The sequence below is a fragment of the Onychostoma macrolepis genome, chromosome 17, assembly GCF_012432095.1.
Source record: "Onychostoma macrolepis isolate SWU-2019 chromosome 17, ASM1243209v1, whole genome shotgun sequence".
In the NCBI taxonomy this organism is placed as follows: domain Eukaryota; kingdom Metazoa; phylum Chordata; class Actinopteri; order Cypriniformes; family Cyprinidae; genus Onychostoma; species Onychostoma macrolepis.
The window spans coordinates 3,082,247-3,108,745 of NC_081171.1; the positions used below are offsets into that span (position 1 = coordinate 3,082,247).

General features: G+C 35.4%; 1 protein-coding gene across 1 annotated transcript in view; it reads left to right on the forward strand.

Annotated features, from left to right (window-relative positions):
* The window catches only part of LOC131523453 (kelch-like protein 29), a 143,231-nt gene that overhangs the window by 15,213 nt on the left and 101,519 nt on the right, over positions 1 to 26,499 (forward strand). The window contains exon 3 of the mRNA XM_058749847.1: positions 16,025 to 16,363. Coding sequence (XP_058605830.1) covers positions 16,082 to 16,363 — 282 coding nt within the window. The 5' untranslated portion in view covers positions 16,025 to 16,081. The remainder of the gene's footprint in view (positions 1 to 16,024; positions 16,364 to 26,499) is intronic.

Sequence of the window (26,499 nt, forward strand, 5' to 3'; positions counted from 1 at the left end):
ACACTTAAAACAATAATTTGGTATTCCTCTTGTACCATTGTCCTCTTTTATGCTAAGAAATAAGTCACCTGGCAGTTCTCTCCCAAGTGGTTCCACTGCTGCCAGCATCAAGTCTGAGTATGATTCAGTGGGCTATATAACACTTTTAATTGTCAGGAAATTACTTGTCTTTAAAAGTTTTGGTTCAATATACTAAAAAAAAAAAAATCAATATACTAAAAAAATAGCCTTAAACCTATACACTTTTTTAAAATTATTATTTATTTAGTAACTTTCAGGAGGGTGTACTCATTTTTGAAAAACAACATTTTATCACTTTGATAAGAAAATCTTATTTTTCTGAATAATTTTGACATTCTTTGGTAATTGATCAAGCAGGCTTGTTGGAACACTATATCTCCAAAGAACCCTAACATGTCATATAAATAAAGAGTAATTGCTGAACTGAAGTTTTAGAGGGGGTGTACTCATTTATGCTGTGCACTGTATGTGTATTTATTTATTTTGTTTATTTTTGTTTCCCAAAGCATCTCAGAGTTTGCTTGAACAGCGGCTGAAGGCAGGCCTTGCTGTCTGTGTCTGGTGTTTTCAGTGGTCAGTGGGCTGATCAGGACACCACACTCCTACACAACTGCAGCGCTGCACAATCTCACTGCTGACTACAATGTTGATTAAAGCTGACATTGTAATAATACTGCTTTACCGGGCGGCCGGCGTGCAGGTGCTGCTGACGGTAGACTGCGGCCAGGAAGCCAAATGATGCTCTTTTCTTTCCTTCCTTCCTTGCTGCTGTCCTGCATCATTATCATACACCATCCTAAAGACTAAGAGACACGGGATATATTAGACCTGGGTGGGATGACTGTATGCAGCCTACTGTGCAACACCGCTATAGCGTTTATACCGCAGAAGATCAGCGGGTCATTATTTTCAGTGCGAGTTGGCAATTTACAGTCACGCAGTACGGTTGTGAAATGTTTAAGGAAGCAATGAGAACTATTAGAAGTGGAGGTCACATGAGCCGTCTCTGATGAGATACTGTTGGCGAGATGAAGGTTAATGTGACTGTGAGTGATCTCAGTGTTTTATATGATTCGTTTCTGCCCACATACAGCAGCATAATAAAATATGATGCATAAAAAAAAACTCTTAACTTGACGCATTTTGAGTGAGTTTGATTCAGTTACTGATAATGGTACCACATTTTACTGAATAGAAGTCATGTTTCTTTTATCATCTGAATTGCAATTAACATCAAGAATGCAAGGCATTTGGATTGGTGCTGAATGAGAGAAGTACATGTGCATAAGTTTATTCGTATAGTGCATTTCCCACATGGCAGTAGATTCAGTTTTGTTTGACATAAATTAGTTTAGGCTTGGCTAATTGGTTTATAATGAAAGCCAATATAATTAGTTTATTTTATACTTTTTCAAGGAATTTTCATTCCTTTTCTGTTCTGAATAACGTTACATCTAAAGGATTTGTTGTGAAGCAGTGGCGGCTGCTGGTCTTTCAAAGAGGGGAAGCTCATTTTCGGCCTACATCATAAAAATTGTCCGTTTATTTATACATAAATTCTGCCCTAGGTTCCTTTTCAAGAAAATGCTCTGTGACCCTGTCTTACCAACTAGGCATCTTTTCCAGTGACGCTAGCCTAGCCTACTGTATGAATGAATGAATGAGCAAACAATCTAAAAAAAAAAGATATTAAACTTGACGGAGGAAATGTGGGAATTAGGTTAAACTGAAACAAGGAATAGGGTTGTCACAATACCATAAAAATGTCTTACGATACTATACCAGCTTAATTTATAATTCAATTCTACAAAATGAATCAAAATTTAATAAATAAATAGATGTAACTGAAAACAGACAATATTATTCTCTGAATACTTAATTCATGTGAATGAATGACTGGCTATTGTTATCCATGAAATGATCTAAACAAAACTCATCTTAGCACTGCACAGAAGCTGCATGAAGTGACATTTAGATGTGGCATTTATTCATTTAGACTGTATTTATAATTGGATAAATAATGTTATGAGATTAATGTTTTAAATACTAAATTCTGAATATAGAAATATGTTGGAAAATAATGTAATATGCCTACTTTTAGACGGGAAACGTAAAAACGGCCAGCAGGAGGCAGAAGTTCGTGATTGAATCACTGAGTCATTCAAATGATTCTTTCAAAACGGCTGAATCCTTCAGGAGCGAATCAAATGACTGTTTTTATGAATGGCTCAGTGAATCAGTGATTCGCCCAAGACAATGCGGATTTGGATTGGAACGAAACAAAAACAGCACTCTTGCTCGTGTCGTATTGCCTAAGTGTCAGGAGTATTTTTTGCTCGCATATCTTGAAATTTCCGAGTTAGCAGCATGTATATTAAAACATAACATTATAAATGAATAAAAAAAAATATATAATGATTGATAAGAACCAAGTGCAAAGCTGCTATGGGACTGAGCTCGAATAGCTTCAGCGTCAGCAACTTTTTATAGTACAAAACCGCTGTCAATCAAACTGAGATGCAGTCTTTCGACAGACCCTCCAATCATCACGCAGAAGCCCGGAGTCCAGGCCAGCCCACTCCTCCATTCACCCCAGAGACGCTGAGCGTCCGTGGGCGGGACATAATGACCGTCTAGTTTCGAAGCACTGAAAAAAACAGTTCAAAGCAGCCCCATTGAAGTCAATGGACGCTCGGCTTCAGCAGCGAAATGCACTGACGCTACGGGAGTGTATGAGAAGGAAATCCAGTCAGCCGACCTGCTGTATGTAGCTGATTCTGAACTAACTCGTCTTCAAGATGAACGTGTTCTAACGCATTTTTAGTCGATAAAATGTTAACACAATAGTACATATTTGACCATTAATTTTTTGACATTATAGGGGAAGCCGAGCTTCCCTTGCAGTCTTAAATAAATCCCCACTGTTATGGAGTAGTGTTAATATTGTCAGCTTTTTTTAGTCTTAGTCCTTTGTCAAATGTCCATTTTAGTTTTTATCATATTTAGTCAGCCTGTCCTGTTTTTTTTTTTTGTTTAGTCTAGTTTTAGTCAATGAAAAAGTCACATTTTAGCTGTGCTGCATAATGGTTAAACTAATAGCAATTATAACCACGATTACTCATCATGATTGTTGTCATTGGAAAAGTTTTAGAATTGTTGTGCTTTTTTTTCATCTATAAGCACAGAAAAGCTCTGATGGGGGATTTCAGCTCTTGACATCTGGCAACCCCTAGCATGAAAACCTTGTAAGCTCTATTTTTTTTTCTCCTCGTTTTTTTTGTTGATGAAATTATAGAGAGATTTTGGATATAGAGTTTTTATTTTATTTTTAAAGTGCATTTTAGTCTAGTCCTTTTTCGTCAATGATATTTCATGTTGATATAATAATAGTTAGTTTTCAATGATGGTGTCATTTGTGTTGTCTCATCTTGTTGGTGAATATCATAGTTTTCATGAGCAAAACACTATTTCATTAACACTATTTTGAAGTTACTGTAGGTGAACTAAAATACGTGTTTATAGTGTTTAAAATGTCAGTAATCATTTTATTTTTACTGTTACATTATCTCCGAGTGCAATAATAAAATCTGACTTATTGCCGATACAACATATTTTTCCCTCAACAATGCAATTTTGACTTGGTACAGCATGGAAAGTATGGTATTATGTGCTGCTGTAATTTCTACAAACACTTTCTGCCGACCAAGGTTCATTTTTAGCAGCTAGAAAACTGATATGCGGTTAGCGTGACATACACCCCTGGGGTAAATGTGTCACCTCTCGGTTGTCAGGCTTTAATGCATGTTTTAATAAACCTCATGCATATGTTGCATTAATATTTTAATTTGTGCTCCTTATGGCTCATAATGAATGTTCCTCCTTTCCTTTGCTAGTCGCTGCATTGAGTTAGTTTACACTGAGTTATTTGTCAAATTAGTGGTTCAGACTCGTTTGATAAGGGTTCCTGTGGGGAGCCCAGTCCGGTAAGAGATTGTGAAGTGTGACTGTTATTCTCTGCTTGGTCTTGTTTGCACAAAGCTGTTTCCCAAGACTCCATCACAGGCAATGTGCATTAACTTAACAGCAAGTTTGACTAATTACAAGGCTCTTTTTGCTCTATTTGCATGAGTTTTATTTTGAGGGAGAAAAGTGTTCTGTGAAATTTGTTTTATTATGCAAATGCATTTTGTTTTCTGAATCCAACAGACAAAAATGATTCATGTATCAAATGATATATGAATATAAAATGAGCTTGAAGGGATGCAGACAAACAAACATATTTGCATTTCTACTAGTTTGATTTGCATATTTGTGCTCTTGATTTCCCACATAGCCGTATGCCGAAGAGCTTTCACCGAATTGTTTTTTTTTGCAGATGAGAACGTGGCTCTGAAATATTTAGTAGAGTGCATTCATATGAAGCTAATGCATAATGCAGCTTTCTCCCGCCCATATCTGCTGCTCTGAAAGTGTTTGTTATTACCAGCACTGAAATGTATTATTCAGCATCCAAATCACAAATTATTAGTCACATGTACATCTTTTTTGAATGGTAAACATCCAGTTTCCTTGCTGCCGGTTTCTTTGCTGAAGGAAACGGTGGAAAGAATTACAGTAGCGAATCTGCACATCTTAGCAAAGGCACTAATTTCACCCTTGGCTTTACACGCACTATTCCGGTGCGGTAGATTGGTGGCTCTGTTGATTAAAAAAGGAATGAAATTTGATAAAATGTCTAGAGGATGCACAGCACGGTGATGCATATAAATGCAAATCAAGGTTTATAGGTGTTTATGTAAATTTGAGTCACTGCATATGTTTAGACGTGTGAAAACATTTCACCCAAAAATACGTTCTGTTGCCACTAACTCATCATTCCAAACCTGTATACTGTTGTTTTCTCATTTTTAAAGATTCTTTACATGACTCTAGCTGTTCATGATGACTATTTCTGTTAAGCTCTGAAAAGGAGAAAAAGCCTGAAACATAAAACTAGTCCAAATAACTTGTGTGCTATATTCAAAGTCTTCTGAAGTCCTACAGCATATATGTGAGGAAATTTAATAGTTCACCCAAAAATGGAAAATTGCTGAAATTGCACTCACCCTCAGGCCAGCCAAGATGTAGATGAGTTTGTTTCTTCATCAGATTTGGAGAAGTGTAGCATTGCATCACTTGCTCACCAATGGATCCTTTGCAGTGAATGGGTGCCGTCAGAACGAGAGGCCAAACAGCTGATAAAAACATTAATAATCCACACCATTCAGTCCATCAATTAATGTCTTGTGAAGTAAAAAAAATGCATGTTTGTAAGAAACAAATCCATCACTAAGAGGTTTTATCTTTAAATCATCGCCAGTCCATAATTCATAATAATGCTTCCTGCAGTGAAAAAGTCCATTTCCTGCTGTTGTCTCACTTCAAAATCCACTCAGATATTTGTTTAAATACTGTTTTCGCTTGCAAACCCTGTTTGATCCGTCTATATATTTCTCTTGATTTAGACGAGATGTTTTTTTCGCTGGAGAAAGCAATATTATGGACTCGTATTTTAGCCTGAAGCAATGATTTGAAGTTATTTGTTTCATGCAAACACACAGTTTTTGTCTCCACAAGATGTTAATTGATGGACTGAACTGGTGTGGATTATTGTTTTTATCAGCTGTTTTGACTCTTATTCTGACGGCACCCATTCACTGCAGAGGATCCATTGTTGATGAAGGATCCAAATCTGATGAAGAAACAAGCTCATACTTTTTGTGAACTGGATCAACTAATTCACTGAACAGATCCCATTTAAAAGTGAATAATTTGTTCCTGCGTTTCATTATCCAAATCTTTCATGAACTGAAATGAGAGCATATGCCTATGTCAAGATCTTCACAGAAAGGGAATTTGGCTCCATTTCTTGTTCAAAGTTATCATATGACTTAAGCAGATGAGGCGTATGGCCTAGTTTATGGTGCTTTTGTGTCTGTGTGCCCATTCATTGTAAATGCATTGAAAAGAGCGTCTTGTTCTATAGCTTTTCAGCAATGAAGTCTTCAGTGCAAGAAGGTCATCAAAGAAAGACGTGTATTTTCAAATACACTATCCCTTTAATGTACACCACTGCAAAAGAAAGTGTGACTTCTCGGTATGTAATTCTATCCTCCTCCAGTGTGACAATGAAAATAAAAGCAAAACAAAACTCAACAGATGGACATAATTGATGTGGCACAGGCAGAAGTCTCACTTTGAGATGCTCAGAGGGAATGTTTGGAGTGATGTGAGATCTGAGGTCATCCTAAGTGCAGCAGGAATGTCTCCGGTGTCTGCTGGGACACTGCTGTCGGTTGTTCCTGTTTGCGGTCATGTGGCAGTCACGCATTACTGGCGAAGCATAGCTAAAGACAGGAGAGCAATGCCGCCCACCGTAGATACAGCAGTACGGCGCTGTCGCGGGCGCTTCTGTGATGGAGCTCTTTACAGCGTGAAGCAGCAGGAGTTGTGTTTTAGCAAAGAGGCTTAACCCTTATGAATACATTTTCTGCTTGTTTCTCCATTACTGGAGGCATCATAAGCCCGTCACACACCCCTGATCGCATTTCAGCACAGCTAAACTCCAATCCATGTGTTCTGCCCGGGTTTGTTTTTGTGTGGGTTTTGTGCTGTTTTTCAGTGCTTTTCAGTGTTTTTCTTTATTTGTATGCCTTTGGGTGTCAGAGGTGACAGAAAAGAGGAAAAGAAGTGACGTGCAGTTGATTTGTTTTTGCATTGTGCGATTTCCTGGATCTCTCCTGTTCTGCGGCACCTATTAAACTCTGTAATGTTTACAGATATGCTTGTGTTGGAAGTATTAAGGAAGTGTTTGTATTTAAAAAAAAAAAAAAAAAATGCCCCATTTCTGTTGAGTTTAAGCTGAAGTACTAAAATAATTTTAAACCTACATATAAGTGTATTTTTATGATAGCAGTATCTGTAAAAGGACTATTGTACACTGAAAAAAAAAAAATGGTTAATTGAATTTACTACATTTTTTTAAGGTAAGTGGTTGCAATCAATTTATTTTAGCTACGTTTAAATAAACAAATTGAGTTGACTGACTTTCAACTTTTTTTTTAATTAAATGTAGCTAAAATAAATTGTTTGCGTCCACTTACCTTAAAAATCTTTTTTTTTTTTTCAGTGTAATGGGTAAATCAAATGTAAGCTAGTACAGTACTAATTACTAAGCTCAAATGAGTTAATGTGTGTTTCTTATAGCAGTTAATTCAGTGATTTTAACTTTTAATTTAGTTATTTTAATGCTTTAAAGAGCAATTTTAGATTGTAATGTTCTAATGTTCTGCTATCTGTTCTGCAAACTATAAAAGGTACAGCTGTCATAAAACCAGAGAGAAAGGCTGCATGGCAAGAAACTGTTAAAAAAAAAAAAAAAAAAAAAGTCAAATAATAGTATGCAAGAGGGTGGTAATATCATTGTGTTCCTATTGGTCAGTGTTAGAGGAGCTCAGCTTAGTCTGACAGTTAGCCTGCTTTAGACCAGGTTAGTTTCCCAGCATAAGTTGCCACAGTGGCTAAGCTTGATCTAGACCTATGATAAATTTGTTTTATGGAACCAGAGGTGGGTAGAGTACCCAAAAACTGTACTCAAGTAGAAGTAAAAGTACTTGAAGAAATATTTACTCAAGTAAAAGTAAAAGTAATAGTCTGAATAGTTACTTGAGTAAGAGTAAAAAGTGTCGGATAAAAAACTACTCAAGTAGTTAGTTACTAGTTACTTTGGATCATATACTGAATATAGTCTATTTTTATTTAGATATATAGATATTTAGATACATTTTATACACACACACACTGCCATTCAAAATACCTTTAATTTTTTTAATGTAATTTATTTCAGTGATGCAAATCAGAATTTTATCAGCCTGATTTATTATCAATGCTGCTCTTTTTAGCTTTCTATTCATAAAAGAATCCTGAACAAACTGTCACAGGTTCCAAAAATATTAAGCAGCAAAACTGTTCCCTGTTGAAAAAACAGCATATGCTGGTATGGTATGTTTTGAAGCATGGGATGCTGGTTTGAGCTGATTTAAACTGGTCCTTTGCTTGTCCTAAGCTGGTCCGACCAGCTCAAGACCAGCACATGACCAGCACAAACCAGCATCCCAGCTTCAAAACATACCTAACCAGCATATGCTGTTTTTTTTTTTTTTTTTTCAACAACACTGGTAATAAAACAATATATTTGAATGATTTCTGAAGGATCATATTACACGAAAACTGGAGTAACAGCTGATACAAATTCTGATTTGCATCACTGAGTTAAATTAAATTATATTTTAAAGTTTAATTATGTATTATAATTATAAATGTATTTAACCTCTGACACGGAGAAGAGTGAAATCTCCTCACACGACCGCTAACGTTACAGAACATCTGAACATAACGAAACAAACGCACATTGACGGATCTTCTTCCGTCTGTTCTGCAAAATGTAAACAAATGTAGCCTTTATTTCTGCAAGCGTAAATATTGTGAAAATTTCCATATTAATTGTGTCTAGGCAAGGCATTCCTCCTGGAACTAACGCGGTTTGGCGGGTGTTTATTTCATACTCTGTGACGGCTTATTTAATGAATCAATTATACATTGTATTTAATGTGTAAGGTACATGTACAGCAAACTGGTAATGTCATAGTGGTATTGTGTATTGTAATCGAATCTATACCTGTGGAACCGACAGCACACGCTGATCGCATTTCAGCACAGCTAAACTCCAATCCATGTGTTCTGCCCGGGTTTGTTTTTGTGTGGGTTTTGTGCTGTTTTTCAGTGCTTTTCAGTGTTTTTCTTTATTTGTATGCCTTTGGGTGTCAGAGGTGACAGAAAAGAGGAAAAGAAGTGACGTGCAGTTGATTTGTTTTTGCATTGTGCGATTTCCTGGATCTCTCCTGTTCTGCGGCACCTATTAAACTCTGTAATGTTTACAGATATGCTTGTGTTGGAAGTATTAAGGAAGTGTTTGTATTTAAAAAAAAAAAAAAAAAAAAAAATGCCCCATTTCTGTTGAGTTTAAGCTGAAGTACTAAAATAATTTTAAACCTACATATAAGTGTATTTTTATGATAGCAGTATCTGTAAAAGGACTATTGTACACTGAAAAAAAAAAAATGGTTAATTGAATTTACTACATTTTTTTAAGGTAAGTGGTTGCAATCAATTTATTTTAGCTACGTTTAAATAAACAAATTGAGTTGACTGACTTTCAACTTTTTTTTTTTTTAATTAAATGTAGCTAAAATAAATTGTTTGCGTCCACTTACCTTAAAAATCTTTTTTTTTTTTTCAGTGTAATGGGTAAATCAAATGTAAGCTAGTACAGTACTAATTACTAAGCTCAAATGAGTTAATGTGTGTTTCTTATAGCAGTTAATTCAGTGATTTTAACTTTTAATTTAGTTATTTTAATGCTTTAAAGAGCAATTTTAGATTGTAATGTTCTAATGTTCTGCTATCTGTTCTGCAAACTATAAAAGGTACAGCTGTCATAAAACCAGAGAGAAAGGCTGCATGGCAAGAAACTGTTAAAAAAAAAAAAAAAAAAAAAAAAGTCAAATAATAGTATGCAAGAGGGTGGTAATATCATTGTGTTCCTATTGGTCAGTGTTAGAGGAGCTCAGCTTAGTCTAACAGTTAGCCTGCTTTAGACCAGGTTAGTTTCCCAGCATAAGTTGCCACAGTGGCTAAGCTTGATCTAGACCTATGATAAATTTGTTTTATGGAACCAAATCATTTGACAATGATTCAGACTAATAAGCCTGGCTTATTTGGTTAACTTGTTTTATGAAACCGGTCTCAAGGCATTAAAAGTGATCATATTTTCTCCATTGCATCATATTGCATCGAATCGCATTGTGGTGAATCGAAATCGGATCGCACTGCATCATAAAAAGGAGTGAATCGTATAGCATCGCATCAATACCTGCTTCATATGTATCTTTAATGTATCGTATTGTTGGCTATGCATCGAGATGCGTATCGTATCGGCCTGAGTCATGAGATGCACATCCCTTATATGCTTGTAAGCTCACCTGGTACAGAATTACACTTCTGGGGCCGGTTGCACCAGCTGTACGCAAGTTACAACTTAGCCTAGCTAATTAATGTATAGATTTAGTTACAAACTAGCTAGTAGTTACTAAGCCTCTAGTGTGGACTTAGCGTTCTAATTTAAGAACTTATGAATGGTTGGTGCAATCATACCCTGATGTGGAGCTCTTGAGTTCGAGTCTTGTGAAACATGAGTAAAATGGCATGGTTGCTTCAGCAAATGTATTTTTATTTCACGTTTGCTTTTTTTTTTTTTTAACACTATTGGGTGTATTTAGGGTCAAGTTTAGTGTAGCTGATACGTTATTTTAAGACACAGTAAAGCATTAACCTTTTAGTGCCACTTGCTGGACATTTTAATTTCCAAACTGAAGCAGAAATATTTTGCAGAAATATCACCGCATGCACATTTTTCCAGTGATCTTGGGCTGATAAAGGTAGTGAGGAGGTGTTTTGCATTGTGAACATTGGAGTCTCTCACATAGTATTAAGTAAGGTTTAGAGTCATTTTTATCTGAGCACTGAAATCCCATCCTGTTTCTCTACAGCAGTATTGTAATTTTTGCATAAAATTTGATGAGGTTTTAACAGATAATTAAACTGTCACTCACCTTCAACTGTAATCTTTTTATGTGCGTTTTCATCTCATAAAATAAAATGAGATTTATGGGGAAACATGCTCAAACATTAGAGGAACCTCTATGATGAGATTAGAAGTGCTGTTTGCCCAAATAAAACATACTTGATATTGACTTGATTTGACATTTCTCCTAGTATTTGCCAAAGTCTGTGTTTATCACGGTCTGAAATTAAAAAGGCTCCAACCTCAAGTGTCTGTTATTCTGGTAAACCAGGAGCATTTTTACCAACACGCAACTGTAACTTTTTGTTGTAGCAAGTGATTTCTCCTCTGAAGCCAGAATTAGAAAAGCGAGGGTCCAAGTGCATCTGAAAGTCCTCGATGTGCGGGTGTTGCTGTGCCGTGGCACGTGTTGGCATATTGCTCTCGCTGCATTGTTCACACATGACAGGATCTCGTCTCAAGTGGCGGAATGAATGAATTGATCTGTGAGGCGCGTCCGGGAGAGATTGAATCTAGATCATAAATGGAAAGTTTAGTGGAGCGTGGTTTTTATACAAAGTTCAAGAATCAGAAATAAAAGGTGAAATGTGGATTACTGACTGTAATACTTTCAATTATGAAACACACAGTTACTGCTCTAAAATATGATTGGATGAGACACATGTGAAGATGTTTTAAAATGTTCAATATATGCAGGTTTTTTTCTTTGCCTGTTTTCCATTATATAATTGCTCTCTTTTGCTCATTAATTTTTATACAAAGCTTAGCATAAGCATGGAAACTTTTCATTTTATGATTAGTAAATGCCAGATATAATAAAATGCTTGCAGTTTTATCTCTCTTTCTTGATGCATTTGAAATGTGTTTATAACTCATTAGGCGTCTTTATGTGTCCAATAGCAGAGGTGGGACTGAAGCAGAGAACAATAGGACGGTGTGTTTAATGATATGCTTGGTGTTTTTCAGTTCATAGTGTGAAGACGCAGAACTGCTGCTGTATATATTTAAACCAAACCTCTTCATTATATCAAAGCTATATGTGCGTCATTGTTTTCTTTTTTAGCCCACATTGATACTGTAATTTACATATCTCACCTTTTTAGAGCTTGTGTACAAGATACGAATGAAACAACACCTACAGTTTTTCTTTTCCTGCCTGTTTTTAACCACATGTCAGAGATACGTTCAGCCGTACGAGGTTTATTCCAGCCGTTTGAACTGCTGGATCCATCCTGCAGCTTGAGTTTAAAAGGCTGTGGAAAAATGCATGCGTGTGGAATTCCCAGGGATTTGATTCTGTCACATACAATCTTTCCTTGTTTTCCATCATTGCTGGCCTTTGTTTTCTAGTGCAGTGTAGAAATGAAATTATCATGACATTTGTACAGTATCTGCGAAGCATGAGTTTCAGATTCAGCATTTATAGCCTGCACCAACTATAAATATTGTTTTTTTATTATTTTAAATCTCCTTTCCCAATTTTATTTCTATTGAGAGTGAATGTACTTAAGTTGTAATCAAAGAAAATTATTATATATATATATTTCACAATATACTTAAAATTGATGTCGTAGTGTTTCTAATTTGAACTTCTGTAGTAAAATCAATATTGGAGTCCATTCCTTAGATGTTTGGGTAAAATGTATTGCTATGTATGTTGTATTTGTGCATATAGATTAAAATTAAACCATGAATTGAAGAACTGTGCTCTTATGCTGTGTTTAGCTCAAGAGAACAATAGAAAAGTCTCTGATAAATCATTGATTGTTCTAGTTTTGCCACCTTGCATCCACTTTACACCTGCCATCAATTCTCTTCTCTCTTGACTTTAAACTAGGAGAAAGACAGTCTCTTCACCACCTATTTTGTATGCATTTAAATGAAGTGCATGAATAATGAGCATTTGAATTTGCATATATCGGGATGGGTGATTATAGATGAACAGTTTAGCTTGATGTCTTTTATCCTTTTGACAGTATTAAATACAGTGCATCTGGAAAGTATTCACAGTGCTTCATTTTATGTTACAGCCTTATTCCAAAATGAATTAAATTCATTATTGTCCTCAAAATTCTGCAAACAATACCCCATTATGACAACATGAAAGAAGTTTGTTTGAAATCTTTGCAAATTTATTAAAAAAAATAATAATCCCATGTACACAAGTCACCACCATGAAGCCCAGATCGGTGGAGTTGCAGTGATGTTTGTCCTCCTGTAGGTTTCTCCAATCTTCACATATGATCATGGAGCTCAACTCCAAGTTCTTGGACGCCAGTCTAGACAAGGCCCTTCTCCATCAGTTGCTCAGTTTGGCCAGGACACCAGCGCTAGGAAGAGTCCTGGTTGTTTCAAACTTCTTCCATTAAGGGTAACAGAGACTACATGCTTCTGTGAACCTTCAATGCTGCAGAAATTATTCTGTGCCCTTCCCCAGATCTGTGCCTCGATACAATCCTGTCTTGGAGGTCTACAGACAATTCCTTGGACTTCATGGCTTGGTTTGTGCTCTGAGAGGCTCTGTTAACTGTGGGACCTTATATAGACAGGTCTTTCCAAATCATGTCCAATCAACTGAATTTACCACAGGTGGACTCCAGTCAAGTTGTAGAAACATCTTAAGGATGATCAGTGGAAACATGATGCACCTGAGCTCAATTTTGAGTGTCATGGCAAAGGCTGTGAATACTTATGTACGTGATTTTTATTTTTTTTTCAATTCAGGTTTTTCTTTCACGTTGTCATTATGGGGTATTGTTTGTAGAATTTCGAGGAAAATAATTAATTTAATTCATTTTGGAATAAGGCTGTAACATTGCAAAATGTGGAAAAAGTGAAGCGTTGTGAATACTTTCCACATGCACTGTATATATACCTCATATTTGTGAATGTGGTCTGAAACCATCATTAAAACCAAACACATTATTTTTTTTAATTTTTATAATTAAACCTGAAAAGATCTAATGAATGATCTAATCATTTTAGCATCAGATTTGCTCATTGTTAGATATTGTTGAAGAATAAATATATATATATATATAGATAGATTTATCTATCTATCTATCTATCTATCTGTCTATCATTTTAGAATTAGCCTTTGCTTCAGTCAGTGGAATCTCATTGATTGATTGACTGATTGACATGTCTTTTTCACAGAAAGTTGATTGGCATTCACCAAACATCAAGCGTAGCGTTAGTTCTGGCAGGTTCTCAGCTGATCCCCCATCTACCTATAATAATACTACAGATATCTAAGCATCCATATATAAGGTCCTTCAGTATTATCAGCAGTTTACTCTTTGCTCAATAGCTAATTACCCTCCTCCATCCCCAACTCCTCCTCTGTCAGTCAAGATTCAGCCTTCTGATTCTCCTTTGAATCAGACTAATTAAAAAATATGTACATAAAATTACTGAACTTTAACAATATCTGCAATACATTTGTTGGTTCTGTTCTGTTTAGCCTGGGGGGTTATCGCTGCTCTCCCTGCTCTCATCCATGCTAGGCTGCATGGATGCGCAGGGAGTTCTTGCGTAGAGCAGAACCATACCACCAATCCAAACTGTATGCTAATTGTCAATCATCTTTGACGATAGTGGTCCTGACAGAAATGTTCATTCACACCATTTCTGTTATCAGCATCAGCGTTGCTCTTTTGTGCTGCTGTCACACATCATGGCTGGATTGATCTGTAAAGCAGCTGCTTATCTCACCTCTCTAGACAACATGTGACCTCTCATCTTTTGTGCTGAATTTAAAGGCAGAATCATACAGAATGAATCATGTGACAATAGAGATGCTGACTAGACACTGAATTCCCATGCTATATCTGAAACTATTCAGTGCTTTCAGTGTTTCCACCTTGTTTGATGGTAAAGTACTTTCAGATTTCAGCAGATTCAAAATGCGAGATCAGGAGATGAATTGTCACTAAGTGTTGTAATTAAGGGGTGTAAATTGAATCTTTTTAATTGGATTAATTATATGATGTGCTGACTAATTAATCACGTTAATCACAGTTAATGGCATACATCAATATTTGCACAGAAAAGCAGCCAAAAAGTGTCTTTTGGAAGACAATATTGTCTTTTATTTCTGTATAATTGATGCTAATTGATAATTGATCTACAATCCATAGCAATCCATTTTGCAGCCCAGACTCATTGGAAATACTTAAACATATTTTATTAAATTATACTGGCTTAAGTTCTGTTAGGAAGATATATTAATCCACAAACTCTTTTGAAGAAATTTGTCCCTGAATTCATTTTAGAGTTTTATCTAAAGCAAAACTTTAAAACCTTGTATAGGATTTGTATTTGCTCTTTTATTTCAACTATTTCAACTTGTTACTTGCCATGAAAATAACCAAGGAAGCTGGCATGACATTAACACGCCAACCGACCAACAATCATTGGAAATACGTGACTCTGGCTATATTTCTGCCAAAGCAGAAATGCATTGCTCCAGATACAATTTACTGCATTTTTCACATGCTATTGAAGTAATAAGTATTGTGCACGGAAATAAGTCTATTAATCAATAATCTGCCCCTGTAATTGTAATTTGGGTGAAAAGGAGCAAATTGTTGGTGAGCCCCATGGAAATTTTATTTTTCCCTAAATTCTGTGTTTTTAATGTAGTTTTTTTTTCTGGATTCTGTATTTTGTGATTTAATGTAAATCATCCAAAATAGTGTCTAATGATATGGATTAATACAATTTGCACACTTCCATCAGTCTTTAAAAATGTAAAAAAAAATTAAAATGAACATTTGATTGTTATTTTTTCAAATCAGATGTTTTGCTAACAGAACTGTATGAAATAAACATGAATGAGAAAATATTTTGGTTGTATGATATTCTTAAAATAAGTATGTTATTAGTAGTAGGAGTGCATGTTTGTATACAATAGTGATATATTTCTGTCATAATTTCTTCAAGTTAAACCAGACTTTTACTTTGCCGGGTTGTCGTGAAGATCTTTCAGTTTTAGTTTCAATTTCACTTTGCAGTTTTTCCTCACATTACACAGTGAAAAGCTGGTGAAGTGACTCTCTCGAGGAGTAGTTCATGTCATAATATTTAGACACAGATGCTGAAAACACTGTGTGTTTGATTTTGTATATCAGACGAAACAGCTCGCCATTCACAGAGACGCTTTAGCTTATTAGCCACATGCGCTGACTGACTGTCTTCGTGCTTATTTCTGCTGTGTGATCGGCTGTTAGATCTTGATGTCTTTGACATTGTTGTGTTTTGGTAAATATACCAGTTGTTTTTTTGAGACATTAATATAAGATGTTTGTTCTCCTCCGTTAGGTGTTCTCCAGCTCACCGTGAGCAGAAGTGTCTCTCGTTCTCCTGCTCTGCTCTGTCATGATGTCGCGGTACCATCAGCGTTTTGAGCGGGATTTCCGCAGCGTGTGGGAGCGGAGGGAGCGCTGCGCCTCCAACAGCAGCTGCGGCGGAACCATTAACGGCTGTGTCTCCACCTCTGCCTCCTCCGTCCCCAACAGCGGCAACAACCGTCCCGGCCTTCTGCCCCTGCCCGTCATCCCCTCGCTGCTGCCCACCCCGGTCACCGGCGCAACCAGCACGGCCAACAGCGAGCTGACCTGCAAGCGGTTAGCTTCCACCTGCACCACCTCCACGACTAAGGTAGGACTGAACACACCTGCGGCCACTCGCCCTCATGTCATTCCAAACTGGTATCACTTTCTTCTGTAAAATGCAATTGAGAGATGTTCCCGCTTCAATGGTAGTCGATGGTAACTCACACTGCTAAAGTCCAAAAGAGACAAAACGGTCCATGAAAGTGTTCAGATGACTCATCCAGGTTTGATTCTGAAGCAAAATTTCGATGTTGACTTTGAAGGAGTGACACATATATATATATGTATATATGTGTATATGTATGTATGTATGTATGTATATGTATGTGTTTTTGTTATATTTAGTAGGTTTTATTTATTTTAAATGTATTTTTTAAAATATAATTATTTAGTGCATCAGGTTAAACTAACTTGCCTTGGCAACTAGCTACTGTAAAATACGATTTTTTAATTATTATTTTCTTAAAGGTTCCTCAGCAAAACTGAATTATTAAACATTAAAAACAAATATTTCAAGTAACAGCATTTTTTAATGGTTTTAGTTTTAGAGAACTTTAATAACCCTGATAAGTAAATTTACATGAAGTGCTTTTGAAACCCATTTTTCTTCCAGTCGGACATATTTCTGTGTGTTATAGGGAGGGAAAGACATGAGATGAGACTTGATTTTATACATCAGAAATTTGCGAAAATTTCCTGCAGTGTAAAATTCTCACTGCAGGTGATTCTGCATTTAATTTGGTTTAGGTGTTATTTATTTATTTACCATTTGATTTTTCCCATGTTTTTTTAATGCTTTTACATTTTATTTTTCTGTTTTATTTATTTTTATATAAAGTATAAATATTTATATAATTTTACTTTTATTTTTTATTTATTTATTTGTTTTATGTATAGTTTTGTTGATGGTTTTTAAGGAAGGCATTACACAACTTTTACATGTTGACATCAGCCTAATTTAACCTAATTCTTTTTTTTTTCTTCTTTTTTATTTTTTTGTTATATCTGTTTGTTTTGCAGGATTTAGCATTGTTTGTCCTTGTGCATGGATAGAGTCACTTCAAACGCAACTGTTGATGGTCACATCAAGTTGGAGAGCTTTGCGGCATCATTACGTGCCACATGTGTTTGTTGTCTCCGCTCGCGGCAAAAAAAAGAGATTAAAGCGCGTGCAGTGGTGGATCTTAGGGTCAATTTTTCTGTCATCCATCATGAAAGCCCTGCAGCCGCCCCCACCAGCCTATCTCTACAAGCCATCTCTGATAAGGAAGAGCGGGGCTGCTTATTGATCTGTGTCAAGAAGAAACTCCCGCTACCTGCTTTCATATTGTAGACGGGCCGGAGAGGGGTGGGGGAAAGAATAAAGCAATCTCAGATTTACAGACGTCTACACTGGGGAAAGTCTGGGGTCAAAAGCAATATGCTTGTGCATCTTTCATTCCACGTACAAAGACGTCTTTGTGTGAAAAGATGGAGATTTTATTATTTAAAGTATCGGCATATTGGCTTCTCTCATCCTGTGATTGTATTGCGGGAGATCAGCGGTGGCGTGAGCAGCCAATAATTGAGTGTGTGCTAAAGTAATTTGCTTGCATATTAAGTTACGAATCTCGCTGAGAAGATTGGCTTTGTGGCCTTTTCGTCTTGATCCTGCAAAAAGAGTCGCCGCTCTTGTGAGGCAGATATAAATACTGTCAAATGACTCAAAAGGGTGAATTTGTCGCATTCAGACTCATTAAAATGCAGAAGTGTTGGTGAAGCTACTTTTGAAACTTTCTACGAGCTAATTAAAATGCAAGTTGAGAAAATGAAGTTCAACTACAGTCTGGCTTTTCTAGTTATGCTACAAGCTACTAATAAAGCCATTTAATGAAGCAGTATCTTGTTAAATAAATCACTGTTTATCAGACAATATCCTTTATATGGTGCTGTATCTTTTTAAAGTGACCTTATCAGACAGTATAGTTTGTTACAATCAAATAAACATTTATTTATTTGTTTACTTGTTTCATTTATTACTTATTTATAGATTTTTTTTCTCAAATATGGTGTCATGATTAATATGCATATTGATATATAATGTTAATATCATTAACTACAAAACGCAAATTTACATTTACTCATGTAATATAACTGAAAAGATTTTTAAATAAGTCACTGTTTATCAGACAATAAAATTTATTTTTACAATCAAATATTTATTCATTTATTTGCTTTATTAATTGAATAGTTATTTGTGTATTTATTTAAGTGTTCAATTGTTTAATTAAATAATTGCATTTGTTTGTTTATTTTAAAAACAGTGAGGATCTCAAATACAGTGACGCTATTAGTATACCATTAATGAACTAATTATCATTAGTAAAACTTGAAAAAAATACATTTATTCATGTAAATATATAGAACTTTGAAGCTGTTTAATAGAGCTGTATTTTTTTTAAAGAAGTCACTGTTTATCAGATTATTGTTATAATATTGGTGTCATGATTAACATAATATAATTATAATATTATAACATAATATAATTATAATATTGGTGTCATGATCAAAGAAGTATTTCATTTATTTTTATTTTAAAAAACAGTGAGGTGCTCAGATATAGTGACATGATTAATGTACCATTGGGAAACTAATTAGGATCAGTAAAACTATAAATATATAAATATAACCGTAAATATGTTAAATAGAGCGTCATTTTTTTTAAACAAGTCACTATATGAGAAGATTTATTGTTATTTATTCTGTTTTTTTTTTTGTTATCAACATTTTTTATTTTTCATACATAACATCCAAAAAAATAAAAATAAAAATAAACAAATAAAAAATACAAAATAATAATAATAAAAAAAAAACACAACAACAACAGACACATACTCAATATCTCAAAGTCCAGTCAAAGGGAGGGAGAGAGGGAAGGACAAGAAAAACACAAAAGTCACTCCTTTATACAGTCACGTATATCAAAGAGAAAGCACTGCCAAGCATCAATGGTAGAAGGCTTGGCCCCATTGATTCGTGCTGTTGTACATTCACAAGTCACTATTTGCAGGAGGCTACGGATCCAATATGTTTTTCCACACATGTGCGGTGTAAACCAGTTTTGTATTATTGTCTTCTTTGCAGCTGTAAAACCAGCAAACAACATTCTCTTTTGCATTGAAGTTATACAGAGGCCAGAATCATCATTAAGAAGACACAAACTTGGATTAACAGACCAATCAATATGCAGTAAGGATGATAGAACCAGGTTTACATGTGTCCATAGACTGATGACGACAGGACATTCCCAAAACATATGCAGAAAAGTACCTGATAATGTAGTATTACATATATGGCAGTTGAGATTCGGTTGTAGTTTCATTTTAAATCTTTTGTAAGGAGTTGTGTATGCTCTATGAATGACTTTGAAGTGAATAAGTATTCTGTTATTTTTTTATTTAGTTAGATTATTTATTTGGATCTTAAATATATGGTTACGGTCATTATACCATTGGTATATATGGTAAATACTGTATACCAACTAATTATCATCAATAAATCTAAATAATCATGTAAATAAAAAATCTAACTGTAAATTAGGCTGTTTTATAGTTCTATTGACTTTACGAACACTGTTTATAACCAAGATGAACGGCAACATCTGGCAAAATGTTATTTCGCAAAGTGATTGTAATAACCATATGTTGTTAGTTTAAGCCATTTTCACACCTCATTCATTTGGAGCCTTTGATTTGGACCCTGATGCATTTTCTCTGTTCGGTTCATGTAGGCTAAAAATGAACAGCGATGAACTGTCAACAGCATGTTCTGTGCATTTCTGCAACTTATAAGTCTGTAACTTATTCTGTTGAGGCTGCTGGATGTCATTGGAGTTTCCCAGCAGATGTAGAGTTACATCGGGAGCATGACCGTGCGAGTGCTGTTTCCACCATCATTTCAGACACACTTTCATACTCTGCTCCCATTTAATTTCTTCCCCTAATCATGGCTGTCTTGTGTTTCTGGACGGCTCTCAAGACGCCCTGAAAGCTTATTGAGTATTTCAGCCGCTATCTGTAGCGTGACCTCTTTCAACAGCTCCGCTCCGCTGAAGGTTTCATTTTGTCAGCTAAGAGCTCTCTCATTTAGATTTAGTGAAACTGCATTATGCAAAACGGCCAGTCAGAACATGCCAAAACACGCAGGACTCTTGAACTCTGCAGTCGCTTACTGAGGGTAGACAAGAAAATGAAGAGCCTGCAAAGGAAATATTTTCTCATCGTTATGCGATTTGTTTGAATTGCTCGTTATCATGCTTTTGTATTGTGCCACTTCATATTCATATTATAGATAATAACAATGGGTCTGCCACTCTGCTGTAAACAGTTGGCATAATTCTGCTCCATTTGGGCAGATTCAACAGTCCAGAGGAATTTCATTAGTCCAGCAGCATAATTGCATGATTCATTTGGCTAATTATTCCCATTTAATCTCTGATTAGACATAAAAACTATTTGGAAGGCCTTGCTAAATTAAACCAGTGTTTCTCAACTGGTTTTGCTTTCATTCAGATTTTACTTTGGAAATCAAGTGACATCAAACCAAGTTTTTATCACACAGAAGTCAACCAAATTGCCTAAAAAACAAACATTTAAAGGGGTGGTTTACTGTTTTTTTTTTTTCTAGGCTTGATTGTGTTTATGGGGTGCAGTCTAACATGTGTTCATGCTTTGTTTTTTTTTCATATAATATACCTTTATTGCACACCGCACTGTCCCTTCTCTGACAAACGCCTCGATTATTTCCTGTTTTTATGAAACCCCTCCCTCAGAAATGTGTGATGGGCTCTGATTGGTTAGCTGGCTCAGTGTGTTGTGATTTAAATGTCCCGCCCCTCAGCTCAGCGGCATGCTATATTGCTTATCAATTTGAGCCCGATTGAGACGCAGAGGATATTAGTGAAGAGGATCGCGCAGAACCTGTGCATGCATGGCTCTTAATGGTATGTTTGTTTGTTTGTTGTCTCATACTTTTAGATACGCTGTTATGCTACTGCTTATGTTAGCGTCCATGTATAACACTTCTCATTGCTATGTGAAAATGTATAACTGGAACAGTTTGTTGGAGCTGATCTGATGATCTGAGAGAGAGAGAGAGAGAGAGAGAGAGAGAGAGATGCAGAGCAGGGCGACGCGAGGAACAGTATTAAGAATGGCTGTTTTAGAACATTGATTTTGAAACTTGTGAATCCATTAGAATCGTTAGAAGACAGAATCGCGATTCATATATGAATAGATTTTTACGTGCACCACTAGTTTTCTCTTCCTCTTCTCTAAAGCAGCGCAGCATGGCCTCGCCCCCTTCCTTACATGTTCCTGAGGGCGGGGTTCATCTGGGTTCGTGACGTATCAGACCCGGGAAGTAACTCATTGTAGTCCCTTACCAGCCATTTTTGTAGGCATTAAACTTCCAAAATTTTAAAAGACGATATCTCTGTTTGCATTGAACTTTCAGCGCTGCAACTTTGCAGATATTGTTTATGCTCAAACAGCAACATTACACACTAACTAACGTTAAAAAAGTGAAATTGCAATCAACCACCCCTTTAAATTGTTTTAACTTTGTCTAGAAGGTATTTATGGTTTTGTTGACTGTTTCTTTAAGGATATTAATATGTTGACATCTGTCTATTGTGACTAGGAGTTAGTCAAATAAACTCATGGAGCCAACAGTGGAAAATAAAATAAAATATTAAATTAAATTAAAATAAAATATTGAATTAAATTTAAATTAAAAAAGGTACTAATAAGTATAGGATAGCAAAACATCCCTAAAAATATTCATCAAAGCTACTCAAAAGTATGTATAAATAAATAAATAAATAAATAAACAAACCAAATTAAAACAGTTTTACTGTTTGATTTTTACAGCATTTGGGTTGACTTTTGCAGTAAAAACCTGTTTGGACCACTTGATTTTATGTATATAAACAAATAAAATTTGTTACTAGAAATTAATATTATATAAATATATACAAATAATAAAAAATAAAATGCAAATAAGTGCATAATCAATTATAGTTATTCTTTTTTTAATAAAACACAGATTAGACGGATATCAACATCCTTAAAAATTATCAACAAAACTACACAATATAAATAAAATGCATATAAGTATATTATCAAGTATAGTTAATATAGCAAAATACACAGTATTTTTTTCTTTAATATGTCGCTGTTTTAGGCCATTTTCACACCTTGTTTGTTTGGAGCATTTGATTTGGACCCTGATGCAATTTCTCTGATTGGCTTGTGTTTGTAAAAATGAACAGCGATGATCTGAACTGGAGTTTCATTGAAGAGAAATGTATTTGTTGTGTGTATAATGAACAATTTTGCCCATGGTTTGCTGCTTCAATTCAAAAATTCAGTTTGACTGAATTGATTTCAGAGGCATTTTCTGTTCTCTTGTGAATCTGACACAGTCTGGATGAAGCCAGACATCAGAGAACAGCACCGTTGACTTTGAGACCCGTGTATTTCTGCCTGTCATTTATAGATATAGCAGTGTCCCTCACAGGTCTGAGGAGCCATGACCCTTTTAAGAGCCACGTCTCCTTGCTGTTGAAAATCATCTGCAGCCGCACGCGTGCAGAATTCATCTCAAGGTAAAGCTTCTCCAGCCTGAAGCTTTTTCAGCGGCCAAAGGCACAAACTGAAGGCCAAGAGTTCCTCCTTTGAACCATCAACACGAGAAAGACGTGGCGCTTGGGAAGCTTCTTTCCTATAAAAAAAATTTCCTTGGTTCCCATCAGCGGGAGACCACCGCAGATTCCCGTCTCTGAGGATGTTTTTAAAGACGCCGCAAGCCGTAAGGAATCGCAAACTTACTTCACAAAGCGACGGTCCTGACAAATGATGGATCATCGGTTGCTGGCGCCGCGGGAGCGAGCGCTTCTGCCGGGTGAGGAAGGCTTCTGTGTTGACAGCAGAGATAGGAATAGCAAATAAGAGCATGACAGTGTGGATGCTGTATTTGGCTTTGTGAGAGGCGGAGAGCGATGCTGCCCAATGCCTGGCGGATTAGGATGGTGGAGGACAGCCATCCGCTCGAATGGAGACGGCTTATTTGACTGCGGGAAGTGATCCTGCGTGCACGCCGCCGGATGGAGGATGAGCAGAAGCATGCTGTCGTTGTTTGACAGGCCCTCGTACAGTAACGAACACGTGCCATTTAAAGAGACCTCGTTCTGAAGAGACATCTGAATCATCTGCGTAATCCAAAAGCGTCGCACAGCCCTATTTTCTACCTTTCCTTACAATTCCCTGGCTGTGTTTTGCTATGTAACAACTACCTTTTTACAATTCAGTTGATTCTCAGGATAAAACTCAGAGCAAGCCATGTCTTGTTTTTGTTTTATGTAAGGTATCATTTTAAAAATATATTTAAAAATCAGTCATTAAAATAAAAAAATTTATAGTTTATTTTATTCAAAAGTTTAGGGCCTGTAAGATTTTTTTTTTTTTTTTTTTGTTGAAAGATAACCAAGGCTGCATTTATTTGATTTAAAAAAAAAAAACAGTTTTGTTTACGGTTAAAAAAAAAGAAGAAAAAAAGTGTATATGTGTATATATATATGTATATATATGTATATATATGTGTATATATATATATATATATATATATGTGTGTGTATATATATATATATATATATATATATATATATATATATATATATATATATATATATATATATATATATATATAAATAATAATTATTATTATTATTATTATTTTTTTTACATATTTTTTTTATACCATTCTAAATTTAGAACGAAAACTGTTTTCTATTTGAATATATTTTAAAATGTAATTTTATTTTTGAGAGTCAAAGCTGTATTTTCAGCATCATTACTCCAGTCTTCAGTGTCACATGATCCTTCAGAAATCACTCTAATATGCTGATTTGCTGCTCAAGAAACATTTCTGATTATAATCAATGTTCAAATCAGTTGTGCTGCTTCACATTTTTAATAAACCGTGATTTATTTTGTTTTTCAGAATTATTTGTTGAATAGAAAATTCTAAAGAACAGGATTTATTTGAAATATAATTTTTAAAATAACATTATAAATGTCTTTTCTGTCACTTTTGATCAGTTTAATGCATCCTTGCTGAATAAAAGTATTAATTTCTTTCCAAAAAAAAATGGTAGTTTTTTTGAATGGTAGTATAATATGAATATGAATTTACTGTTACAGATTTCACAGAAAGTGTCTGCGCTGTCATTTTCGGGGAAATAAGTTACAGTACATGTGCAACTGCTTAACATGAGTACTGTGTGTTTCATATAGTCAAATTTTGCTAGGAACTGAAACGATCAGTTTTATTTTGTGCATCTGTTTTAATTATGATCATGCACTCTGAACTTCTGACCTTGAGAGCAAGATGCAGCATGCATTGTGTTTCCTCATGGATGCTCTTCATGCATAAACCGATACAGAAATGGAAGTATTTTAGTAAGTCAGCTAAAATGAACTAGAAATGTAATATTTGCCGTTTCACTGCGCCTGCAGGCACATGGGAAGCGTCTTTGAATGCATGCAGGATGGCTGCAGATGAGCGCATGTGAACTCCACAGCTTTGCTATCATAATTCCACTTGCTCTCCTGGTGCACTTTGAAAACTTCAGCAGGTCACTTTCACTAAACGAAGCACCTGCTTCCTGGGGAGTATGAACGTGTGGCTCCTGCCTAAGGGACAGAGCTGAAAATCCATTTCTGGACTCCAGCTAATATTCAAACACAATCATGACATGAGCGCCGTGTTGTTCGCATTTAAATAGTGTGTTACACCACAGGTTTTTGACGTGGCACGCGAGGGAAATTATAATTGGAAATGGTGGTTTTATTTTTCCACAGGTAACATTTTGTTGGACTATATTAGCCGCTGGGTGTTGACCACATCTTCAGCGATTGGTGAAGTGGGTCAAATGTGTCATTTTGGGGTTAACATGTAAGGGATTACATGCAGTCAGCTGCTCACAGAATAAACTCTGGTTTGACGTTGAAGAGTCTTGTAACCCTGAAACCAGCCCGCTGGGGTTTTGGTGGATGATTCTGTCAGTGTTATTAGGAGGTAAATGATGTGCTTTTATTTTCTGCTGACTTCCTCATAGTGCTCAGTAAATAAGCATAAGCCATAATACCATAAAAGGGGATAAATCTTTATGTGTGTCACTGCAGATATTTCAAACCATTTATAAACACAAATTGGAGACTTTATGTGGATTTATGGATTTATCTAAAAAAAAAATGTATATCACCCTGAAATCAATTGGGAAAATATGAAAATGTATTTGATTTTGATTTGCAGATGTTCCCCCAAAATGTTTTAAAGTAATGTTGTAATATTTCAAAAGGACTTGTTTATTTATTAAAGCTAAAAAGTGCAGATGTTCCCCCAAAAAATGTATTAAAAAAAAATGTTTTAATGTTTCAAAAGTATTTTATTTCAGATAGAAAGTTCTGATTTTTCATCAAAATTGGCTTTAAAATAATGTTGTGATATTTCTGAAGTTTTTGTTTATTTATTTCAGATACAAAGTGTTTCCCCAAAAACTGGTTTAATAAATAATGTTGTAATGTTTCAGAAGTATTTATTTATTCATTTATTTATTTCAGCTAAAAAATGCCAGCCCGATCTCATGGTAATTCGTAAATATTTTACGAGGTGGCTAATTCGTACGAATTCATACGGCCTCACTCGTAAAAAATCCTTACGATTTTTGCTAAATTTGTACGTATGAATTTGTACGAATGACCTACACCTAACCCCGCCCCTAAACCTACCCGTCACTGGGGTTTAGACAAATTGTACGAGTGAGATCGTACGAATTCGTACAAATTAGCCACCTCGTAAAATACAAACGAATTGGTCATGAGATAGCATTGAAAATGCAGATGTTCACTCCAAAATTAGTTTAGAAATAATGTATTATTTCAAAAGTATTTTAATAATTTTAGATGGTGTTGATTTTCCACCAAAATTGGCTTAAAAGTAATGTTGTAATGTTTCCGAAGATTTTATTTATTTCAACTAAAATTGCAGCTGTTCTGTCAAAAATTGGTTTAATGCTCCAAAAATATGGTGAAAATAAATATGTGTCGATTGGCTAAAAAAATAATGTTGTAATGTTTCTGA